At 39.4% G+C, this 18,588-nt stretch overlaps 1 protein-coding gene and 1 long non-coding RNA gene across 4 annotated transcripts; both read right to left on the reverse strand.

Moving 5' to 3' along the window:
* Nucleotides 1-230: 230 nt before the first annotated feature.
* Nucleotides 231-13,741, reverse strand: LOC111247189 (uncharacterized). Of its 2 annotated transcripts, XM_086982602.1 has the most exons (6): nt 4,955-5,464; nt 4,764-4,837; nt 2,394-2,891; nt 953-1,495; nt 713-805; nt 231-459 (listed from the first exon to the last, which is right to left on the reverse strand). In XM_086982602.1, the coding sequence occupies exons 2-6, from the start codon at nt 4,791-4,793 to the stop codon at nt 367-369; spliced, it is 1,257 nt and encodes a 418-aa protein (XP_086838728.1). In that variant the 5' UTR covers nt 4,794-4,837; nt 4,955-5,464; the 3' UTR covers nt 231-366. The 2 variants fall into 2 exon arrangements, with proteins under 2 accessions (XP_086838728.1, XP_022653575.1); XM_022797840.2 differs by lacking the exons at nt 4,764-4,837; nt 4,955-5,464 and adding an exon at nt 13,461-13,741.
* A 229-nt stretch (nt 13,742-13,970) lies between these two features.
* Nucleotides 13,971-18,585, reverse strand: LOC147756713 (uncharacterized). Of its 2 annotated transcripts, XR_015323037.1 has the most exons (3): nt 18,392-18,585; nt 17,847-17,958; nt 13,971-14,855 (listed from the first exon to the last, which is right to left on the reverse strand). It is a non-coding gene; the product is annotated as an uncharacterized LOC147756713 (long non-coding RNA). The 2 variants fall into 2 exon arrangements; XR_015323038.1 differs by lacking the exon at nt 17,847-17,958.
* Between the last annotated feature and the right edge of the window lie 3 nt (nt 18,586-18,588).

An 18,588-nucleotide genomic window follows, 5' to 3' on the forward strand; every position in this document is an offset into this window, starting at 1 on the left:
ATTGAAACGCTATCAGCGACTTTCACTACAATGTATCCAAAATTGTACGTTAAAACGGCAGCAAAGCTCATTGGTTACATGGAGCATTCTGATTCGAAACGTCGATATGTGTCATGTTGACAACACTAAATTTTATATGTGTTGGAGCTGTTATTGTTGTGCATACGAGGCATAACAACGTTGGTTCTTAGAGTGAAGTTTTTTAGAACACATAATAAACAGACAGCGGGGAAGCCTATAATAAACTGAAATTTATTGGATATCAATTCAACTAATTGATGGCTGAGTTTCCGTACACCGTTCGCTGAGTAAGAACAGCGTAAAGAAATTGCTTTTTAGGTCCGACTATGCTCGCCTTCTATCTCATCAGGGGGCATTCCACCATCCCATTAGTTCTATATAACGTCCAATCCAGATTAACCCGATTGGGAGCATCGCAAGGGTTATTGGTAATAGTACCTGTATTCCGAACAAAGGCCATAACCAACAAACGCATTAGACAACAAATAAACGTGATCGAAACGCCAAAAACTCACAGATGATTGTCATTATTTTCGCAAATGATCCTCTAATGTTTGCTTAGTTTGCATAAACACTCGGTTCCTATTCAAAGCGCAAATAAACAGATATTTTCGTTATCATATGAGCAAGAATTGCCCTGATGATTATTTGCAGCAAAAATACTACTAGTAATAATTGTCATGTATCAAACCCTTTTATCGAAAGCAATCTTTAAAGGTCTGCTCGCTTGGTTTTTTGGTCTCTCGGGATCTTCGTATGACACCTGTAGATCCATCCAAACCACCTGCGTACACAACGGACGGAAGATACGTGCACCATTATCAATCGTAGAACAAAAACTGAGCAAACGTTTTACTACTAGTAGAAAACTGACGATTCTGACAGACAAGGATTATCAAACGGTATCGTGAAAAGTGGAAAAGACACTCACCTTGCCGCGATCGTTCTTCAGAGCGACAATATCTATATAGCTCGCATGAATCAGATACCATCCTATAGCCTGTTGCGTTCCCGAAGGCAGAGCACCGATCTTCAGGATCGCGCCGAGGATAGGAAATACGTTATCGTTAGGAGTTTGCGGTTCGTCCTGCGTTTTAGCTGAACCATTTGTTGTTGGAGCATAGAGAACAAACTGCGGCCTGCTGTGATTTGTGTCCTGCGAATCATTGCTTCGAAGTCGACCCTTCTTCGACCAAGTTGTCAAAGGTGAATTTGCACCTGACGATAATTGTTTTAAAAGGATACTGAGATTAGAAGATTTGTCGCCAAAATGTTCGCTAGAACTGCCAAGTATTAACGATTCGACTTCAGTAGTAGGAGTTTGTTTCAACTCGTTTTTAGAGCCTCGAGTAGATACCAGAGTCTCTGGCTTCGATGTGCTGCTCGCTGTACGTATAGAGTGGAAAATCCGTGGCCTCCATCTGGTGTTCGCCGCAGTTTGAAGTATTATTGCGAGTTTTTCAGGAATATTATTCTGCGAAGTGTGTATCGGATCGAAAATAAGAAGAACATTATTAGCGTATGGAAAAACAGTATGGATTTTCGTACTAGCTGTCCTAAATTTGTCGAAGTACAAGAGATCCTATGTTGTAATTTTAAATTAACTTCTAAATATAATGAACGTGTCTCTGATCTGAAATAAGGAAGCGACAGATATTCCGTCACTGAATCAGTTATTAGGATTGCGTAGGCACGACCAGGTATGTTAGTTTTTAAAAGAACTAATAGTAAAAACAGGCCAAAAAAACGTATCAGTGAACAATGCTAAAATTCAGACTTATTTTGTTAATATTGTTGTGGTATTACTATTAGGTTTACCAATCTAGGAGAAAGCGATTTAATACTGCCTGGATATCAAAAAATGGTAGCCTTAAACGCTTCCAAAAAGCCCAATCTGATCGTTTTTAAATGGGGCTGAAGCAAGGAGGCAATTTCGTCACATGGTTTATGTGTGTATCTATTTTAATGTTAAATTAAAAAGATAAAGGAAGTGATATATGGAGCTACTAATCACGTGGGTCTAGTGTCTTTTCTGATGTATCCTAACATAGCATGACAACTACGGGAAAACAGTAATAAGCTGCGCTAATCGCGTTAGTCCTTTGTCCGATCTCAATGAATACATAGTCTAAGCATCCATTGTTAGAGTGGTCTAAACAAGTTAATTCCACTGTACTAAAATTTACTTAAAACTTCACGGCATTATAGTTAATGCACTTTTACGGAAATGCCTTACTAGGGTATGCGTGATCTGTGGAAGCAAAATTGTTACGAGCTTCGTATAGGGTTGTGTTGTTCACGTCTATAACCGTAAGAGGTGACTAGCAGTGGAAAAAAAACTTTAGAACAACAGATTTCCCGCTCTAGTCTACCTGAGAGTTTTCCCCTTGCGCAACGCCACCATCTGACGCATCCTCTGGTCCCTCAGCAGTCAGATCTTTGTAGTCGGTCGTGTAGGAAAGGTCAAAATCTTGTTCGTAATTGTGAAAATCTTTTAATTCGCTGTGCTTATTGCGATGAAATAGTGGCGCCTTTTTTCTGACAACGGCCCGCGGTTTATTGTCTTCGATAATCTGCGAACGAAACTGAAGGCTCACTAAGTCTTTGAGGGCTTCTAGTCGGCGTTTTGCGAAGCCGTCCGAGATCAATTCCTCTTGATCAAAATGCACGGAAAATTTTGGAGGACGCCCGTGGCCTAAATAATGCGAAGCATCACTTGCGGAGCGTCGGCTGCGTCGAGGCTGCCGATATTGGCTTCCTGTCTGTTCAACACGTAACGGGTTGGAGCTGTACTCACCGGAGACCACTGTCAGGCCAGGCTGAGTCAAGGGCGCGACGGCGAATGCCAGTAAAATGAAGATATGCAGCATCTGAGGGGTCAAAATTTGGCCGAAATCAGGCGGTTCTCGCCAAAGAAGACTTCGTTGAGAAAATTTCGACAACAATATTCCAACTCTATTAAACAATATTGAAACTGGCAGATCGCATGTTAATGTACACTAATATAAATGTTCATACAGGCTTGTTTTTAACTGATTTCTCCCATTGGCCGTGCTGATGGTCACTGTAGTGACAATGAGTCACATCTTACGATGTGCTGGTCTTATAGTAGGGCTATATATATTAACCTCAAAAATAGGACAAAGCTTAGATTTCGTTGGCGCAGATCACACCCAATCAGAATTAATTTAGCTAGCGGTTAGCTCATATCGACGCTCTTTATGATATCAAAATGCTTGAGGAGCCATAAATTCTGATGCTTTTGTTGGTATTTTTCTTTTAAAATATAGGCAAATAGACCTCAACCGCGTTGTCTCTGCATAAAAACAATTTGACTATTCAAAAATTTGAACATTCGTTTGCACAAGGATATTGGAATAGAGGTCTCAATAGCATACTTATGAGCACGCGATTCTATGTACAGCCTATGTTGGAAAAATTAGAGAAATTCAGTCATTCCATGGTACATAAGATACGAGGGCTTCCAGGGAACTAAGTACTTTCCTACCGTGCATAGGGAAAATCCTGATGGTTTATAAACTAATATAGAGTAGCAGTCAAATATCAGGATGGATATTTCCTCTCTAACACACATCATTTAATTCCGTACGTCCTACTGGAAATCACCGATCTCCAACGACATAGCGCTATATGGAATGGTAGTTTCTTAACATGTGAACGAGACGTTACATAACAGAGAATGATGGATTCTTTTATTATATTGTCTGGCATTAGTCGTGGCTTGCATGGATCTTACTGAAATCATCGTCGAGCATATTACTTCTGTTTGTTTTTATTCGGTTGAATAGAGAATAACGCGAAATGGGGGCAAAAAAAGAAATGTTACGATTTTGGCATAGCATTTATATGTGTTACACTGCTGTCTGGATTCGGCAAAGCATTATCAATAGCTAAGTGATTGCCTGGCAGTGCATTGTGCCCTTATACTTACCTTATGCCTTACCTGCGGCCCTAACTAAATTATCGTATGCAGCGAATGCGCCATCTACTCTATATACTACAATATACAGTTACGTAACTTGTAAAATATCGCATCGGTACAACAAAAACGATATATCAGCTTTAAAAAAAGGCGGATGCGTTGGTTTTAATAGTCCCTGGCATTGATTTTAGCCAGGTATTATTAACCCTAGGAACACACTTCATTTATATATGATAGCGTTAGCATATAAGAGTTTGAGATAACGTTCTTTCAAAGCATGATCCATGTTTCTTTACATTAAAGAAACGTGTATTTTAAACAGGCCGCTTCCTAGGGAATCTTCAGCTTGAGGGTCCGTAACCAGGTTCTGATTTCATTAGAAACCGGGGTACAGCTACCCCATCGTAGGAAAGCAATCGGAACGACGTAACTGGTAAATGCTTTTTTTTTTCTCTTTACAATTCATTCAGCTGCAATCAACCCACGTGTAGCTAGGTATTTGACAGTGTGTCATCGCTTTGTTATCGCGCGAGTGGGGTAGTAATTTCACTAGGGTCGGTTTGTAGAATGATTGTTAGACCTGTTGTTTCCGTTGCCTGTACTTGAGGGGGCCAGATTGAATCTTAGTTAGTCTTTAAGTTGAGTTCCCTGCCTATTCCTATCAACAGGAAAATTTTATAACATATGAAATTTATGTAGCCGGAAAATCTTGACAATTAAGTGTTGCCAGAAGTGACATAAATATGAGACATACGAAGAACAGGACGAGTAAATGCAATGGTTGTCACACTGGACTTACCGGATGTCGACATCGTACGAAGCTACACATGAGAGTTCCAGGTGTCTACACGATCCTGTTCTACCGTACACCTTCTAAAACAACGAAGGAAAAAGCTCAACGTTCACAGTGCATCTACTACTTAGATAGCTCGACAATCTACCACAGTGATTACGTTGTTGTTACGAACAGATGTGTACCGTTAAACTAACCCTTTGGGGGCATCAGCCCGCACTCCTCAATGTTGTTCTGTTACGTTCGTAGATTGACAGTCACTTGAAAGTGATGGATTGTCAGTCATCTCCTAGAAGCAGTTCAGTCGATAGAGGTATTTTTCCAGACATCACCGGCACGAAACAAACAGCAATCAATGCCTATAGGGCTAATGCAAGTAAAAGTTTTGAACGAGTTTCGTAATTGTGTGAACGTCGTGACGTAAAGTCAATAATAGCCCGTCGATACGGAAATAGAAATACGCGACTAAGTCAACAACGATACCAGCAATGGCAGGCAGTCGAACGGAAACATTGCTATATTGTCAATCAGCCTGGATGCTGGCAATTGGAAAGCTGTTTCAGCCTCACGTACAAACTGGCAACAATCAAATTAGTTAAACATCTAATACTACTACTAAAAGACTCTGCTGTATTAGCGTCCAGCACAGCCTCTACTGATTGTTTACGTCGGATAGGAAAATTTTACTGGGAAGTAACTGCAGCGACCCAACAATAGAATAAGCATATCATAACGTCAATGAGAAACTAACTACATTGGGTCAACTTAGCGGAAACGCGCACAGCTTCCTATGAATTGGCTTAAATCATTTCTTCATTAGTCAGCACATGATAGTCGGCTAGCGTTTCTACTATACATATTTTTGCGTACGAAGCACTATGGAAAAACAATAGGGCTCTTACCCAGATCATGCAACATCTGCAACTATTCTTAACAGTCGAATACCCTATATTCCATTGTGGACCACCAGTTCTACAAAAAGATTTAGCGGGAACTCACAGATGTTGAAATATACCGTTGTTTTTCATCGTTAATCTCTATCGTTAGGCGGAAGATCTGGAATTTGCAACCCCGTAGATCACGGTCTCGCTTAAAATAAACGTCTTAATGAATGTTTCGAGCAATGGAAACTATGGAAATCAATTTTAAACCTATTCATATACAAGCGAAGTTAACTAAGCGAAATGCAGATCTCCACCAAGCGCTATCTTAAATTAGATCTAATGTCGTTTTGTTGCTTGAACCCTTTTTATAAGGCGTTCTGGCAGTACCACCGACCATCATCTTTCTTAACCTTGATAAGGTTAAGTTGCCGTACATTCCGGTTCATTAGTAATTTTGGGAATACGCTGTGGTCTGGGTTCGAATCCTGGACACACGGTTCGTTTCGTACTCGGAGCTGTCCGACGGAATGCCTGGACGTAAAACTTAAAATACAGATATTACTCACTTCTGTGTAATGTTCATTTAGCCAGCAGGAACTCTTAGTTAAATCAAATATTTAGTGCCATTTTGTACGGTCAATCTATAAGTTTATATCGCTAGGTCGTTGAGTATAAAATGCGTCTCTAATTTCAAAGCGGCACTAATTTATAGCGACGCTACGCTTCGTATTTTTTTTTTGATTTTCGAAATTCGCTCGTACTTCTTCGAATCTGGGACCGTCCATTCGGATATCGCTACTCGCCATACAAAGTTGGACAGTTCAACGGCCTACATCATTATAAAGTAGAAAGCTTGTATTCGACAAAGGATGGGAAGTACTGGAAGGAGTTGTGTGCAAGGATTTCTGCAAGAAAAGTTTGATTTTGAAACTAGGTTTTGCGGAATCCTCGCACAAAGGAAAGTGATAAAATACAAGATACATAGATGAGAGATGCGGTGGACGCCGGCCCACCTGAAGGTGTACGGTTGTAGGCGCTCAGAATCAGGGTATTGAGAAATCTGGTACCTGTTCGTCTTGATGGAATTACTAAATTAAATATACCGGACAAATGGGCGCCACCGATTTTGAACGGCAAAACCAAAGAACACGTGGAACACTGGTTCTCTTTAGTAAAAAAAAAAGGATATAAGATGATGATCAACGACGGTCACATCAATAAACTCACGTAAATAAACAACGAGGATATAATCTTATATTCTTGTAACCCTATACGTATATAAAGCAAGTGGATAGCGACTGAGGTCTACGATGTCTACTTGATGGACTAGTGTAGGTGTTTTCCAGTGCCATGCCGTAGGCCCTGATTCGACTACGGTTAGGGAGAACATGACGAACAAACTAAGAACTAACATTCAAATTAAACCACCCCTATGGTACAACAACGTCCGATTTTAGAATGCAAGAACCACAGTCGTAAACATGCAAACGTCTTAATTGAAGTAGGTGCCCTGTCATCCTCCATACTCATGAGATGTTTCCTCGACAAATTATTATTTTTGTAAAATGTCAACAATATAAACCTTTAATATGAATCAAATGTCAAAGCTGTAGCACCCAGGTTACCTACGTGGGTCTGATTATAGCCATTATATGTTTATGTAATACTTCATTCTAAAAGATTTTATTCATAAGAAAATATAGATGGCATGCTTTCAACGACATCGGAAACCTTGTTAGACGATTCGCTAAGGTACTGCGAAGAAATTATAAATTTTTGATGAACATAATTGTAGAGAAATAAAGACGTAAAATTATTATAATACCTCACCCTTAGCTTTCTTAACTCAAATTCAATCTGTCCTTATTAGCATGTTAAAGTCTATCTCTCTCAAGAAAGTTTGCTCACCCATAATGAAATGTCATGCTTTATCTAGTCGTTAGGGGTAAACAGATAAAGCGTAGAAGTTCGTAGGCTAACTTGAGAAGAGACATTCGTAAATGTAGCTGGCTTTAAGAGATTATGGCCGGAAACGCTTACACCAATAATTGGGATTCGGACCAGCGCAAAGGTCAACGGCATGACTCTGTTAGAAGCGTTGAATTGTTCTCGCCCCGAGGGCCCATCTGCCAATTGAGGATCTCAGAATCAATTTTAGATATATTCCCGGTTGTTTTCGACACGAAAGTTCTATAGAGGGAAACAAATAGTCGGCTTCATTTAGTCGATGCCACGTATACGATTTTTATGATTTTGTTATTTAGGCATTACAACCATTTTCATTTTGATATTCGAATTAGTATAACTGGTGTTTGTGTCCAAGCAGCTGGACATGGTATCATAGAGTTTACACATGCCCAGATGAAGAGACTTTGGAACTTTTTATGGGGAAATGTTGTTATTTGAGTATCATAATAGTGTATGTGACACGAAAGGGCCAACGTGAAGTTTAGCTTAGAAATTTATGCAGAATTATCCATGCGAAGAACAAACAATATTTCTTCTATATTAGCACTGCTTTAGAAACTAATTTCACTTCAAGCTGACATTTTTGCCATCATATTATATCTGGAAGACCAATTTTTCAAAAAATATCATCATTTATCTTCTCTTCGAGTACATCACATGCTTTGCTCTCTAGGCTATGCGTTTTTCCGGAATCGTCATGAGCTAGTTAGGCCAATTCCGAATCATCATATTTACATAAGTCAAAAGATAGTTTTTCAAACAATCTCGTTATATCTAATTAGAGACATCTGCCTAAATCTAGTTTGCATCAGATCGCTATAGGTAGCTACAAGATGCACAGCTAAGTAATGGACTCAATAACAGCGGAAATTATAGTATAAACTCTTCAGTAATGTAAAACGTCTTCCCGACTAATAGAGACTGTGATTCCAGCGTAACAGAAAAAATATATATATTGCCTTACCCGACTCGTAGCTTAACTAAATTGTTGAATAACAATCGTAATTTTTATTGGTTTGTTTTTATACATTTTTTCCTATGTTACTAAATCTGTACTAATTATATCGAGATTATTTTCTGTTCCAACGAACAGAGCAGGACTGACCTTAATGGAAAAGCTGACTGTTCTCAGTACCTTGACGGCACTTAAACGTTAACGCGTCATAATAAACAAAAAATCAAAAGCAACGCTGTTCTGAAGCCTGTCTGAAAAACACCTTATAATTCTCAACATACTTTTGATCTGAAGCCAGCTTCATTTATGGCTTGCACCAGAAAATGTCTGACCATGTAGTGATCAATTCGATAAACATAAACACTATATTTGTTATTATTGTATAAACCTTCATTCATAATAACAGTACGACATAATAGACATACGACACAATCAGTATAAATCTATCAACTTATTAGTCGTATCCGGGAATACAATGATAGCTTTAAATAGCAATCTGGAGCTACACGAGTGGACGACGTCTTTGACAGCGTTTGGCAGAATCCATTAGGAGATCTAACAATCTCTTATACGATTTCATTTTTACATCGGCTGTACATTTGCCGCGTGACAGCGTTTTCCGTAAACGTGAAACGGAAAACGTATTACTGTTCTCTTTAGACTGAGTGATATGTGCAAATAATGCTGGCGTCCTATAATTCAATAAATCGACTAAGATACACACCGAACAAAAATAAAGGTGATATTTTTTCCTTGAGCGTATTTTACAGTTCGGGGCAGGTATGGGTTCTGGTAGTCAACTGCCGACCATATTGTGACATAATAACAAATGTTTATAAGTTGTTATTGACTCGAATTGATGACAGTTTCGAGATAGGCTTAACCAACTTCTTCTGCCACAGTGAATTTCACAAAAAAAAAAAACAAACTTCCGTTGTATAACATAGTTGACGTGATTCGGGTTTACGCCAACGGAATATGATTTATCGATTCGCTCACCCTTGTGAATTGTTCCCCGCAAGACATTATCGCTTGTAGTTGTCCTACATTTCACTCGTTCTATTGAATTTCATTTGTTTCTTTTCATCCACTGTCAGTTATCGCTAAGGTTCTAAGAAGGAATACGTCCGGATTTGATCTATTTTTATGTCATATGTTTATATGCAATATACGTCGTGAACAATTAATGGACACGCCTGACCGGAGTGGCGTGTCGGCCAAGTAATACGTTTGTTGATTACGTTCTATCGTGTGTAGTCCTGCCGCCAGTCTGAAAAAAATTCGATTTGATTGTGTGATCTCGGACGCTAAATTTCTCCCAAATGAATAGAAACCCTGAATTTGAAGAAATGCCACTACCGCTGCCATTGGCAGTATTCAATGTTTTTGGGGTTGTTTCGGCTGCAGTCGTCACTGCCTGAGCTCTTTCTTCGATGTGGCCCTTGAATGACCACACCATGACCGTCAGCGCCGACGGATGCCGGAGCAAGTGACTGAGCTAATAACTTTGAATGCTTTACCCTTCAGTCGGTAGCTTTGAAGAAGCCGTCCGTCATTTAAACTTCGTTGCAACCGCTTTGGTCCTGCTTATTTCGATTTCCACCTGAGTTACATCTTGGCTAAATGCTGTGAGTACCTGATAAAGTGACGCCTGCCTGCTCTATATATTGAAAGATCAGCAGCATTTAAGATTCAAGCATTCAGGGAAATCGTCGGTCGAATATGAGAACTATGATGCTTTTTCTGAGCAAATCCCATGGACGGCTAAACATATTATTATTATCTTTTTTTCACTTCATCGCCAGTTGTGTTCTTCTGCAGGATACCTACAGGGTAAGTTTCGATAGCGTCAACCGTACGTTTGACTTGGCAGGTTTGTGGAAGGCTGCTATCGTCAATTCGAAATCGAGAACAGTTTTAAAACCAATGAATACCAAACGGAGGAATTTCCAATCTAAAGTGCGCTTTTTACACTACCAGAGACAGCCTGCATGCCGTTAGCGTTGAGTTTCCTGGAAGAACCCACACTGCTGGTCTGGTAATAGGTCACGGTATTCCGTGTAAACGGCTAGTCGTCGTACGAGCAGTCCGGATAGTAGTTTATAAATATGGGCTTCCTGGCCACGTCTCCTACGGTTTTAGCGGTTTTGTTGGTTTTCATTTTGGAAAGACTGCCATCAAATGCTCTCTCAGTGTCTCTGGAACTTATTGTCTCGTACATGCGTTAAACGGCACATTCTAGCAAAAATGCCACGTTCATGTAGATTTTTTCAAGGGACCGCCTGCCTTATATATTGATACCATAGAAGTATCTGATTTGGCTAGGGTAACAGTAAACTCCCACTCGAAGCCTCGAATTCATCGCAAATCCTCCAGACTTGCGTGTTGTGAAGTGTGTCTACTAAAATTGCGTTTATGCTACCTAGGTTGGCTTGTAAATAGGCCTGTATTTCGAGCCTCAAGATCGACGGGCAGCTCAGCCTTATTGGTCAAAAATCTTACGTGTAGCGTTCTTGCTGCTTGCTGCGTCGAATTGCTTTACCGAGCTGTAAGGCTGATTTTTGCGACAGTTTTTTTAGAGAGTTCTGTTTGCTACCGGTGTCTTTGTCAGGGGGTTATTCAATTATTCATTTTAAGACCCGTGATATAGCTAAATTGAGTCTGAAAAAAATGGGTTGGGTAGTCAGTCTCGGCATTAACAGTCACCACAGCATATCTATACCTACATACAGTATAGTTCCTCACCCTTATCCGGCCACAAGGTTAGCGACTTGAAAAACTAGCGCAGTACAATGTGTTACTTAGTAAATTTTCGTTTCAGACACTATCTAAACGGATAGCCAAGTTAGTCTAGTTGGTTTATTGTTTTTCTTGACCGGTGACGTTTTAATAAATTTTCTCTGTTTTTACTGCATAGCCATACGAGCTAATCATGGAACGATGCATCCGCCGATGGAAAAATTATCATGCCGTAATACGTTTGCTAGTCGTATGACATTCGTCTATGGATACGTGCTTTAATTGTTCATCACAACTAGATATTTATCCTGAAAAAAGCAGATAAAGTTAGTTACACGATTATGCGAAGCAAAAATTTTGAATAAAATATAAAAGTGGCAAAAACAAAATTGTAGATAATACACATACCAAAGTATGAAATTATTTCTCTAGTTACTCTATGAGGTAAATCGGTCAATAGACTGTTACGCAGTAACCTTTAAGACCTTTGACATCTTAGAAACCTTTCTCTCCTAGAGGGTAAAGGTAGATATCGAGAATAAGGTGCCAATGAAAAACACTGTCCATGTCTGTCTCTTAATGAATCTTGCCAGTCATTGCAATCAAACTCCCGTTACTTTCATCTAGGGATTCGCGCAATCAAATTAAGTCTGTGTCAATTTTCTTGTCTTTTTCCTGCTTCACGCATTGAAGCCGTTAGCGTCTGCGGCTAGATGTGAGACTCCACACGTACCCTTGCCTTTTGCAGACAAACACGTCACCCGCTATGTTATCATCACTTGGCACACTTCGTTTGAGATAACATACTTATTTCACGATACTTTTGCGATAAAGGGAGAAGTATCAGGATGGACGAGCTTTTTAACGGTTTCCGTAAACTACCGCTGGTAGAACTGAGGAAAGGCTCGTGTGCACAGTCTATTAAAAGTATACTTATGACCGTTTTCTGTAAGCGTAATAACAGATTTTCTGGGGCAGTTTATGACATTCTAATTATGAACAGATCGCAAGAAATCGTGTTGTACACCGTCTGTTCTAATATTTCATCAATAGAAGAGCGACTGGATTATATATGGGGACGAATAAATATCCTTGTTATGACTAGTGGGCTCACGAAGCACAAAAGATCTATATAATACACGCATAATAATTTAACTACGTAATACAAACATCAAATTATGGATATCTTAAACAATAGAAAATGTAAATAAATCACTATCTGAAGATGAAACTGACTATGACTTGCAGAAAACGTTACAGCAGCCAGTGACGCTCAACAAAACCCGGAACTCTTTTCTAATTACTGAATTATTATCTAAAAAAGACAAAAATATTACAGACGCTAAACTCCCGAGATAAATGATAAGTTCTAACATAATCACAATAAAATATTCTGCTTGCATTTGAATTAAAAATAACAACTAAAAGAAAACCATTGCAGAAGAGCGATTTAGTCACTGAACTTTGTAAAGTTAAGAATAATAAATAAAAAAAAAAAAAATTATAAATAATAATTACCATCCACCAAAAGAAATATCCTAAATTATGGTATTCATATAGTCGGTTGTGTTTTTTTCTTTGATTGAGATGGCTAAAAATTTGATGAAAATGAAATTATGTTTTATATTACCCATAAGTGATTACAACTGAATATACATAATGTAATACATGATCATATTCAAATCTGTCTTCAGAGAGCAATGGACAGTTCTTCAGGTGCACACAACGTTTGGCTTAACGTGTAAGTAAGTATTTTGAGTTCTGAAGAGAGAAAGCCCTTTCATTCGGGCATTCGAATCGGATCAACAGCACCGCTATCTGCCATATGGTCTTCTAACGATTGTTCTATCATCTAAGTGTTGAGAAATCGGTATAATTAATTAATCATTACCGTATTGTACCGCAAACTTCATTTACGTTCGAGACATGCACGAACCTTTTTTCGAAGGTTAAAAGGTAATAAAAGGAAACATTTATCTGGCACCCTCGGATCCCCCCACCCGCTAAAGCATACGCGTCTTAAACTTGGGCCTTGACTTGGAACTTACATTAATGTTACTCTAACCGAAAGCTTATACGAACGGCCAGTGCGTATGTGAGTTCATTTATTGTCCCATCCTCCGGCGGGGTTCCACGCTTAGTCCAGTGGGGTCTTACCTCTCTGCCTTCCAACGTACGAAGATGGAGCTAATATTTATAGCTTTTCTAAACTCTGCCCTATATCCTAAAGGTCATATTGTCCACACAATTGGTAAGAGTGAAGCTTCGTTTCGTCACAGTAGAACACGCTGTAGATGACGATTTTCGGAGCCGTGTTTCCGCTAACTAGGATGCGCGATATCGGCTTTCGTTCCACTAAAAGCCGGCATCCATCTATTCTGTATGCTTTGGAAATGAAATCTTCCTCAATCTTCCCGCACTCGAAACAGATAGAAAGAGGGACTAGCAAAAAATAGTTTTACAAAAAGTGTAGCATTCATTAGTCAGCGTAATTGAAATAAACTAGTTAAGACACGTTATGTTTGTATGAGATGAAAATAACCCCCATTTGCCGAGTAACGTCTCAGGTGTGACTATATCAAGAGGATCATATATCTTTCAAACGTTCCCTTTGAACCCGATACCTATTCGGGTTCATTGCGTTTCTTAAAAGATTAGTCACGATAGTTTGTGTTCAAATATTTATTTCTTGAAGCTTCAAACTGTATTGTGGAGCATTATTTACCTTTAAGTAAAACTTCATAGTAAAACATAGAAGTTATTCGAGCACTCTCTAATATTACTTACATTCAACTTGAAAAAATAGAATCGGTAAGGCATGTCACTTTCCAAGTGGTTGTTGAAACCTTTTTGGAGCCTTCTGCGGTAGCAAATAGGTCCCAAAATCATGCAGCAGTTATTCATGTTTTCGATTGAAATAAAAAATGGGAGTCATATCGTAACTTGTACTTTGGCTGACAATTGTTTATCGATGAGCCTTAGAATAACTTGATAGCATTCAAAAGTTAGTATGAATGGAATTCGTCGGTGGTACAACTTTCATTCGATAGCACGTTAGCACGCTCCAGACAAAAGTTATTTTTTGCTGTTTGTTACCTCTAGTTTAAAAAACATGCAAACAGATCACATTAATTCCAGCACAATATCCGCGACAATTAGGTAGGCTCCTCGAGACGGCGACGCCTCACATTTAAGGCTTTTTACTCCTTGTCCTTATTCACGAAATCTTTTTTATCAATTTATTATAGTTAATAATTTTTTGAGTAGCATTTTAGTGCGGTCTAGCAGCTAGTTGAATCATAGCTAGTCTTATAGCTATAATTCGACTAACTGTTATCTAATAAATCAGCAGAGCGTTCGCAGAGCAGGCCATACTAAGAACTAGTAGGACATTTCCGTTTTTCTAGAGACGCTCGCCTGGAGAGCCTCGTAGAAAACTACGTATGTGCTGTTCCAGCACCAGATTTTTAAACTGTTCTCGTGTACGAATTGGGAAAGAAGCCCGCGATGTCGGTATGGGCTACACCCGGAACTGCTCCGCCGTCGTCCAACCTGAAGTACAACGAGAACACCAATAACAAAAATAGACGCTACCGTGAACACATAAAATATTAGATAATAACCTTTTTTGGAAATTCTTTCAGGCACAGGGACGTGATCGTAATAACTATTGCAACAGGGTACCCTTCAGTGAGTAACACTCGAATACATATAGTATTATAGAGGTAATCAAATGCTGATGGAACTTTAAGTTGCGGGGCCCGTTGTACAGAGTTGAATGTAACATTTATTTAGAATTTCGTAATGAGCCATACACGGATGAATACAGTATAGATCTGCAGGTCAGTTTCATACGCGCTAAAAGTCAGGTATTAAGTTATCTAGGAGCAATGCGCATGTGACGGAGAAAATGCGTGAGGTTTATGCCGAAAGTGCCTCGGCAGGGAGCCGAGGCACTTTTCAAAAACCGCTGTCTTCACCAGACACTGAAAGTCCCACGAAAAGATCGACGGTTGATTTCTACAGGGCGCTGGAAATGTTTGTCTACACCTTTCATGCCATTACGATTTGTCCTATAATTGTCTGCCTCGTGTACTGCTAGAGCGAACTGCTCAAATGCAGGCTTCTTAGCTTTTCTCGATGCTATCTGAATTCGTTCGCTCGTTGATTCTCCAAGATATTTACTGAAGACTTATCACCCTTGAATGGAAAAAATATTTTTTGGATAATATAATATTTTGTTTGAGACACCTGTGTTTCTTGAAAATAATGAACTAGATTGAAAACACCAAGAACTCTTACACACTTGGATCTTCAAGATGCTTCTCAAAAACTGCCCTAACGACTATAGTAAAATCTGAAGCTGTCGATCGAATCGCGATGACCAGCAGATAGGCAATATACCGGTAACGTTCTGCTACTCGCCGGACAACAAGCGGAACTGGATGGAAAGGCATTACTTTAAAAATGGAGAGCATAATAATTGAAACAATCAGCTTGAACGCCACGGCCATTAACGTTATAGAGTGATCATTGCTACAAAAGCTGTGCAGGAACCATTCGCATTTTATCAAAAAATAGAGTAGATAACAGAAATCTTGCTTGCTAACAAACTTGTTTCCTTTATTTTACCATGTAACGCGTTCGATTGCGGTGTGCGAAGGTCGAATCCAGAGGCCAAGCGTGCATTTACTATTGGAATCCCTTAGTTAGTGCGTTCGACATTAGCACGCTGCGAATACTCCCGCAAACGTTGTGTCATCTACGTAAAACGTGAGCGATCCGAAGAACGCTGGTGATCGACTAAGGGAGTTCATCTACGACTGTACATAATAGGAGTCCATCATCTGTACGGTCCTCCTCACGAGGGTCGGACACTTAGTTTTATACGGGAGTTTTCTTAACTTTGTCAACAGGCGCACGTATAGGATAGGTTCATAGTACGTCTCGAAGTACTTCGTTTACGTGAATTCACACACAGAGCTTTACTGCGAATTCAAATACTTGTGCTTATTATAACAAACCTAGAAGGAAGCTGTAACAATGTAACGTTGGCAGGTATGGATCGACCCACCGACACGGATAACAGAGCCTCTCATTATCGTATTACCAATTTAGGGTACAATACAAAAAAAAAAAAAGATGTACTGCGATACGATGTGGCGGTCTCCCCCCATGAACAGCAGCCGATTTTACGTCAAACCTATTTATTATTTTCCATATCGGTAGACGCGTAATCTAAAGCAGAATCATGATGCAGGCCAGCAACCGTGGAACGATTAGAGGATACTACCCGAACAAAAGATCGTCATGTGATTTACAGAATTCGCTTGCTCACTTAGAACCATCTTTGGTGGATGGACCTTAAGGTGTGGGCCAATAACCGTACGGTCGTGACTGACTGAGGAAGCTGGCAGCACGATATTATGTATTGATCTATAGAAGTTACACTTCTAGCGAAAAACGAAAATAAGTATACTCATTTAGTATTGTAGTTTAGTGTGAGGGATTACTTCGAAGGATTCAATATTCTGTGACACAGAGCTCGTAACACAGGTCAAAATCTGACTTTTTCCAAACACTAACTTAGGTAGCACCACAAAGAAGGCTTTCCTAACTTAAACTAAGTTTGTTCATTATGATCTATTCATTAAATAAAAAAAGCATAAGCTATGGAATAATTTCGAAATAATGCACGTATCAGTGTTTGGGGTAAGGGATAGTAATATTGAAGACGCGAGTGTTAGGTGGCCGCAAGAATAAATAATGGTTGCATGATCGGTGAATATATTATTGTTTAGATTCGAGCTATTGCTCCATACCACCTGGAAAATTGTGTGAGAGTATGGCCGGATATGTCTGGCCGGCCGACAAAGTTATCGAACTTTTATGTGCTACGTTACTTTGTGTCGCATACCCGAATGCTGAATTCATACCACGGTATAAGATCCATATATTTTACTAAAATGATTAAAAATCAAAATACATTTATTTGTAAGGCGCTGGAGAGCTATATTTAGCTAGCGACGCTGTCCTCAAGTCAGGTCTTCATATAACTTCGATAGAATTGTATCGTACGATGTGCGATTGTTTTTGTAAAAGTCAGTTAGATCACGTTGCAGAATATTGTTTTGTTGCTATTTTGCCATACTAAACTTGTGAACAACCGTTTTCAAATCACAAGACTGCCTCTAGAAAATCAGAGGTGCTATGGATACGTATTATTTTTTGTATCGTACCCCAAACGTTTACTGTACTCGGTATCAATCGTACCAAACGCAACTATCTTCCTTAATACTGAATGCAGGAAAAACTCAGATATTTGCAAGAGCTATTCTGAGAAATAACCTTTAAAGCTGTTCAACTTTTAGCTAATTTTTTCCAGTCAGTTTTGTGTGTGGATATTCTGCTCTGGATTTTGCTATATGAAAATAATTACAGCTATCAGCTATACTTCTAGAGGGACAGCCAGACCGGTGTGACCTGTAAAAAATAGCGAGATATTTCATTGCAAAGGGTTCCGTTGAACGCCTCTTTCATTACCAAGTAAGTGCAAGTTCGTCGAAATCGTACGTTCTCAATTTGAAGCACGCCGTGGACCTCATCCGGTACCGACGTGTATTTGTGAAGTTGTGAAGTCGCGGTTCGGCATCTTCTGGGAAATGTCACATACGCATACGACACATTTGGCTCAAAATGCAACGGAACATCTATCTGTTGTTGAGCGTTATGAAAATGTCAAAAGTTCCAGGCGTATGTCACTTAATAAAAAAAGTGCTCTTCATGCTTCGAAACGGACTCATTGTTATTCTACTCAGCGCGACGGTTTGTTGTTATGAAGTCATTAATTAATCAACTAATGTTAAGGCTCAAAACATTTCAACGTACTGAGGTTCTACTTGCACACACACCCGTTTGTTTTTTCGGTACCGCCAACAGAAATCTTGCTTGCGTCACCGTTATAGATAGGGTTTGTATATCGTAGCGTACCAACTACTTTATCTAAGGGGAAAGACCAGGGATACAGTAAAACGTCGAGCACTTAGAGCGAACTGGCATAGTAACAGATCCCTAACTATTATACATACCAATACACCAAGGCAACTGCAGCAAGCACCTCTCCGAAGCTTCACATGCTTTCCGCAGTAGAACAAACTGTGTGTAGATAGTAGGACTTCAAGGCCTGAAAACTTGTCTTCTATTTCATAATTCTCTATATAAAGCGAAGTCATTACGAACTTACTCAGTAACCTTCTTTTGCGTCAACTCCATGCTGTTAAGGCCT

This window comes from Varroa destructor, unplaced genomic scaffold (genome assembly GCF_002443255.2).
Source record: "Varroa destructor unplaced genomic scaffold, Vdes_3.0 BEIS01000003.1, whole genome shotgun sequence".
Classification (NCBI taxonomy): Eukaryota; Metazoa; Arthropoda; class Arachnida; order Mesostigmata; family Varroidae; genus Varroa; species Varroa destructor.

What these genes read in the sequence shown, in the direction of transcription:
- LOC111247189 (XM_086982602.1), bottom strand. Translation starts at nt 4,793, where the DNA reads ATGTGTAGCTTCGTACGATGTCGACATCCG. An exon ending in TCGTACGATGTCGACATCCG is followed by an intron (nt 2,892 to 4,763) that starts GTAAGTCCAGTG and finishes TTGACCCCTCAG; the next exon opens with ATGCTGCATATCTTCATTTT. An exon ending in AGATTGCTTTCGATAAAAGG is followed by an intron (nt 460 to 712) that starts GTTTGATACATG and finishes TTCGGAATACAG; the next exon opens with GTACTATTACCAATAACCCT.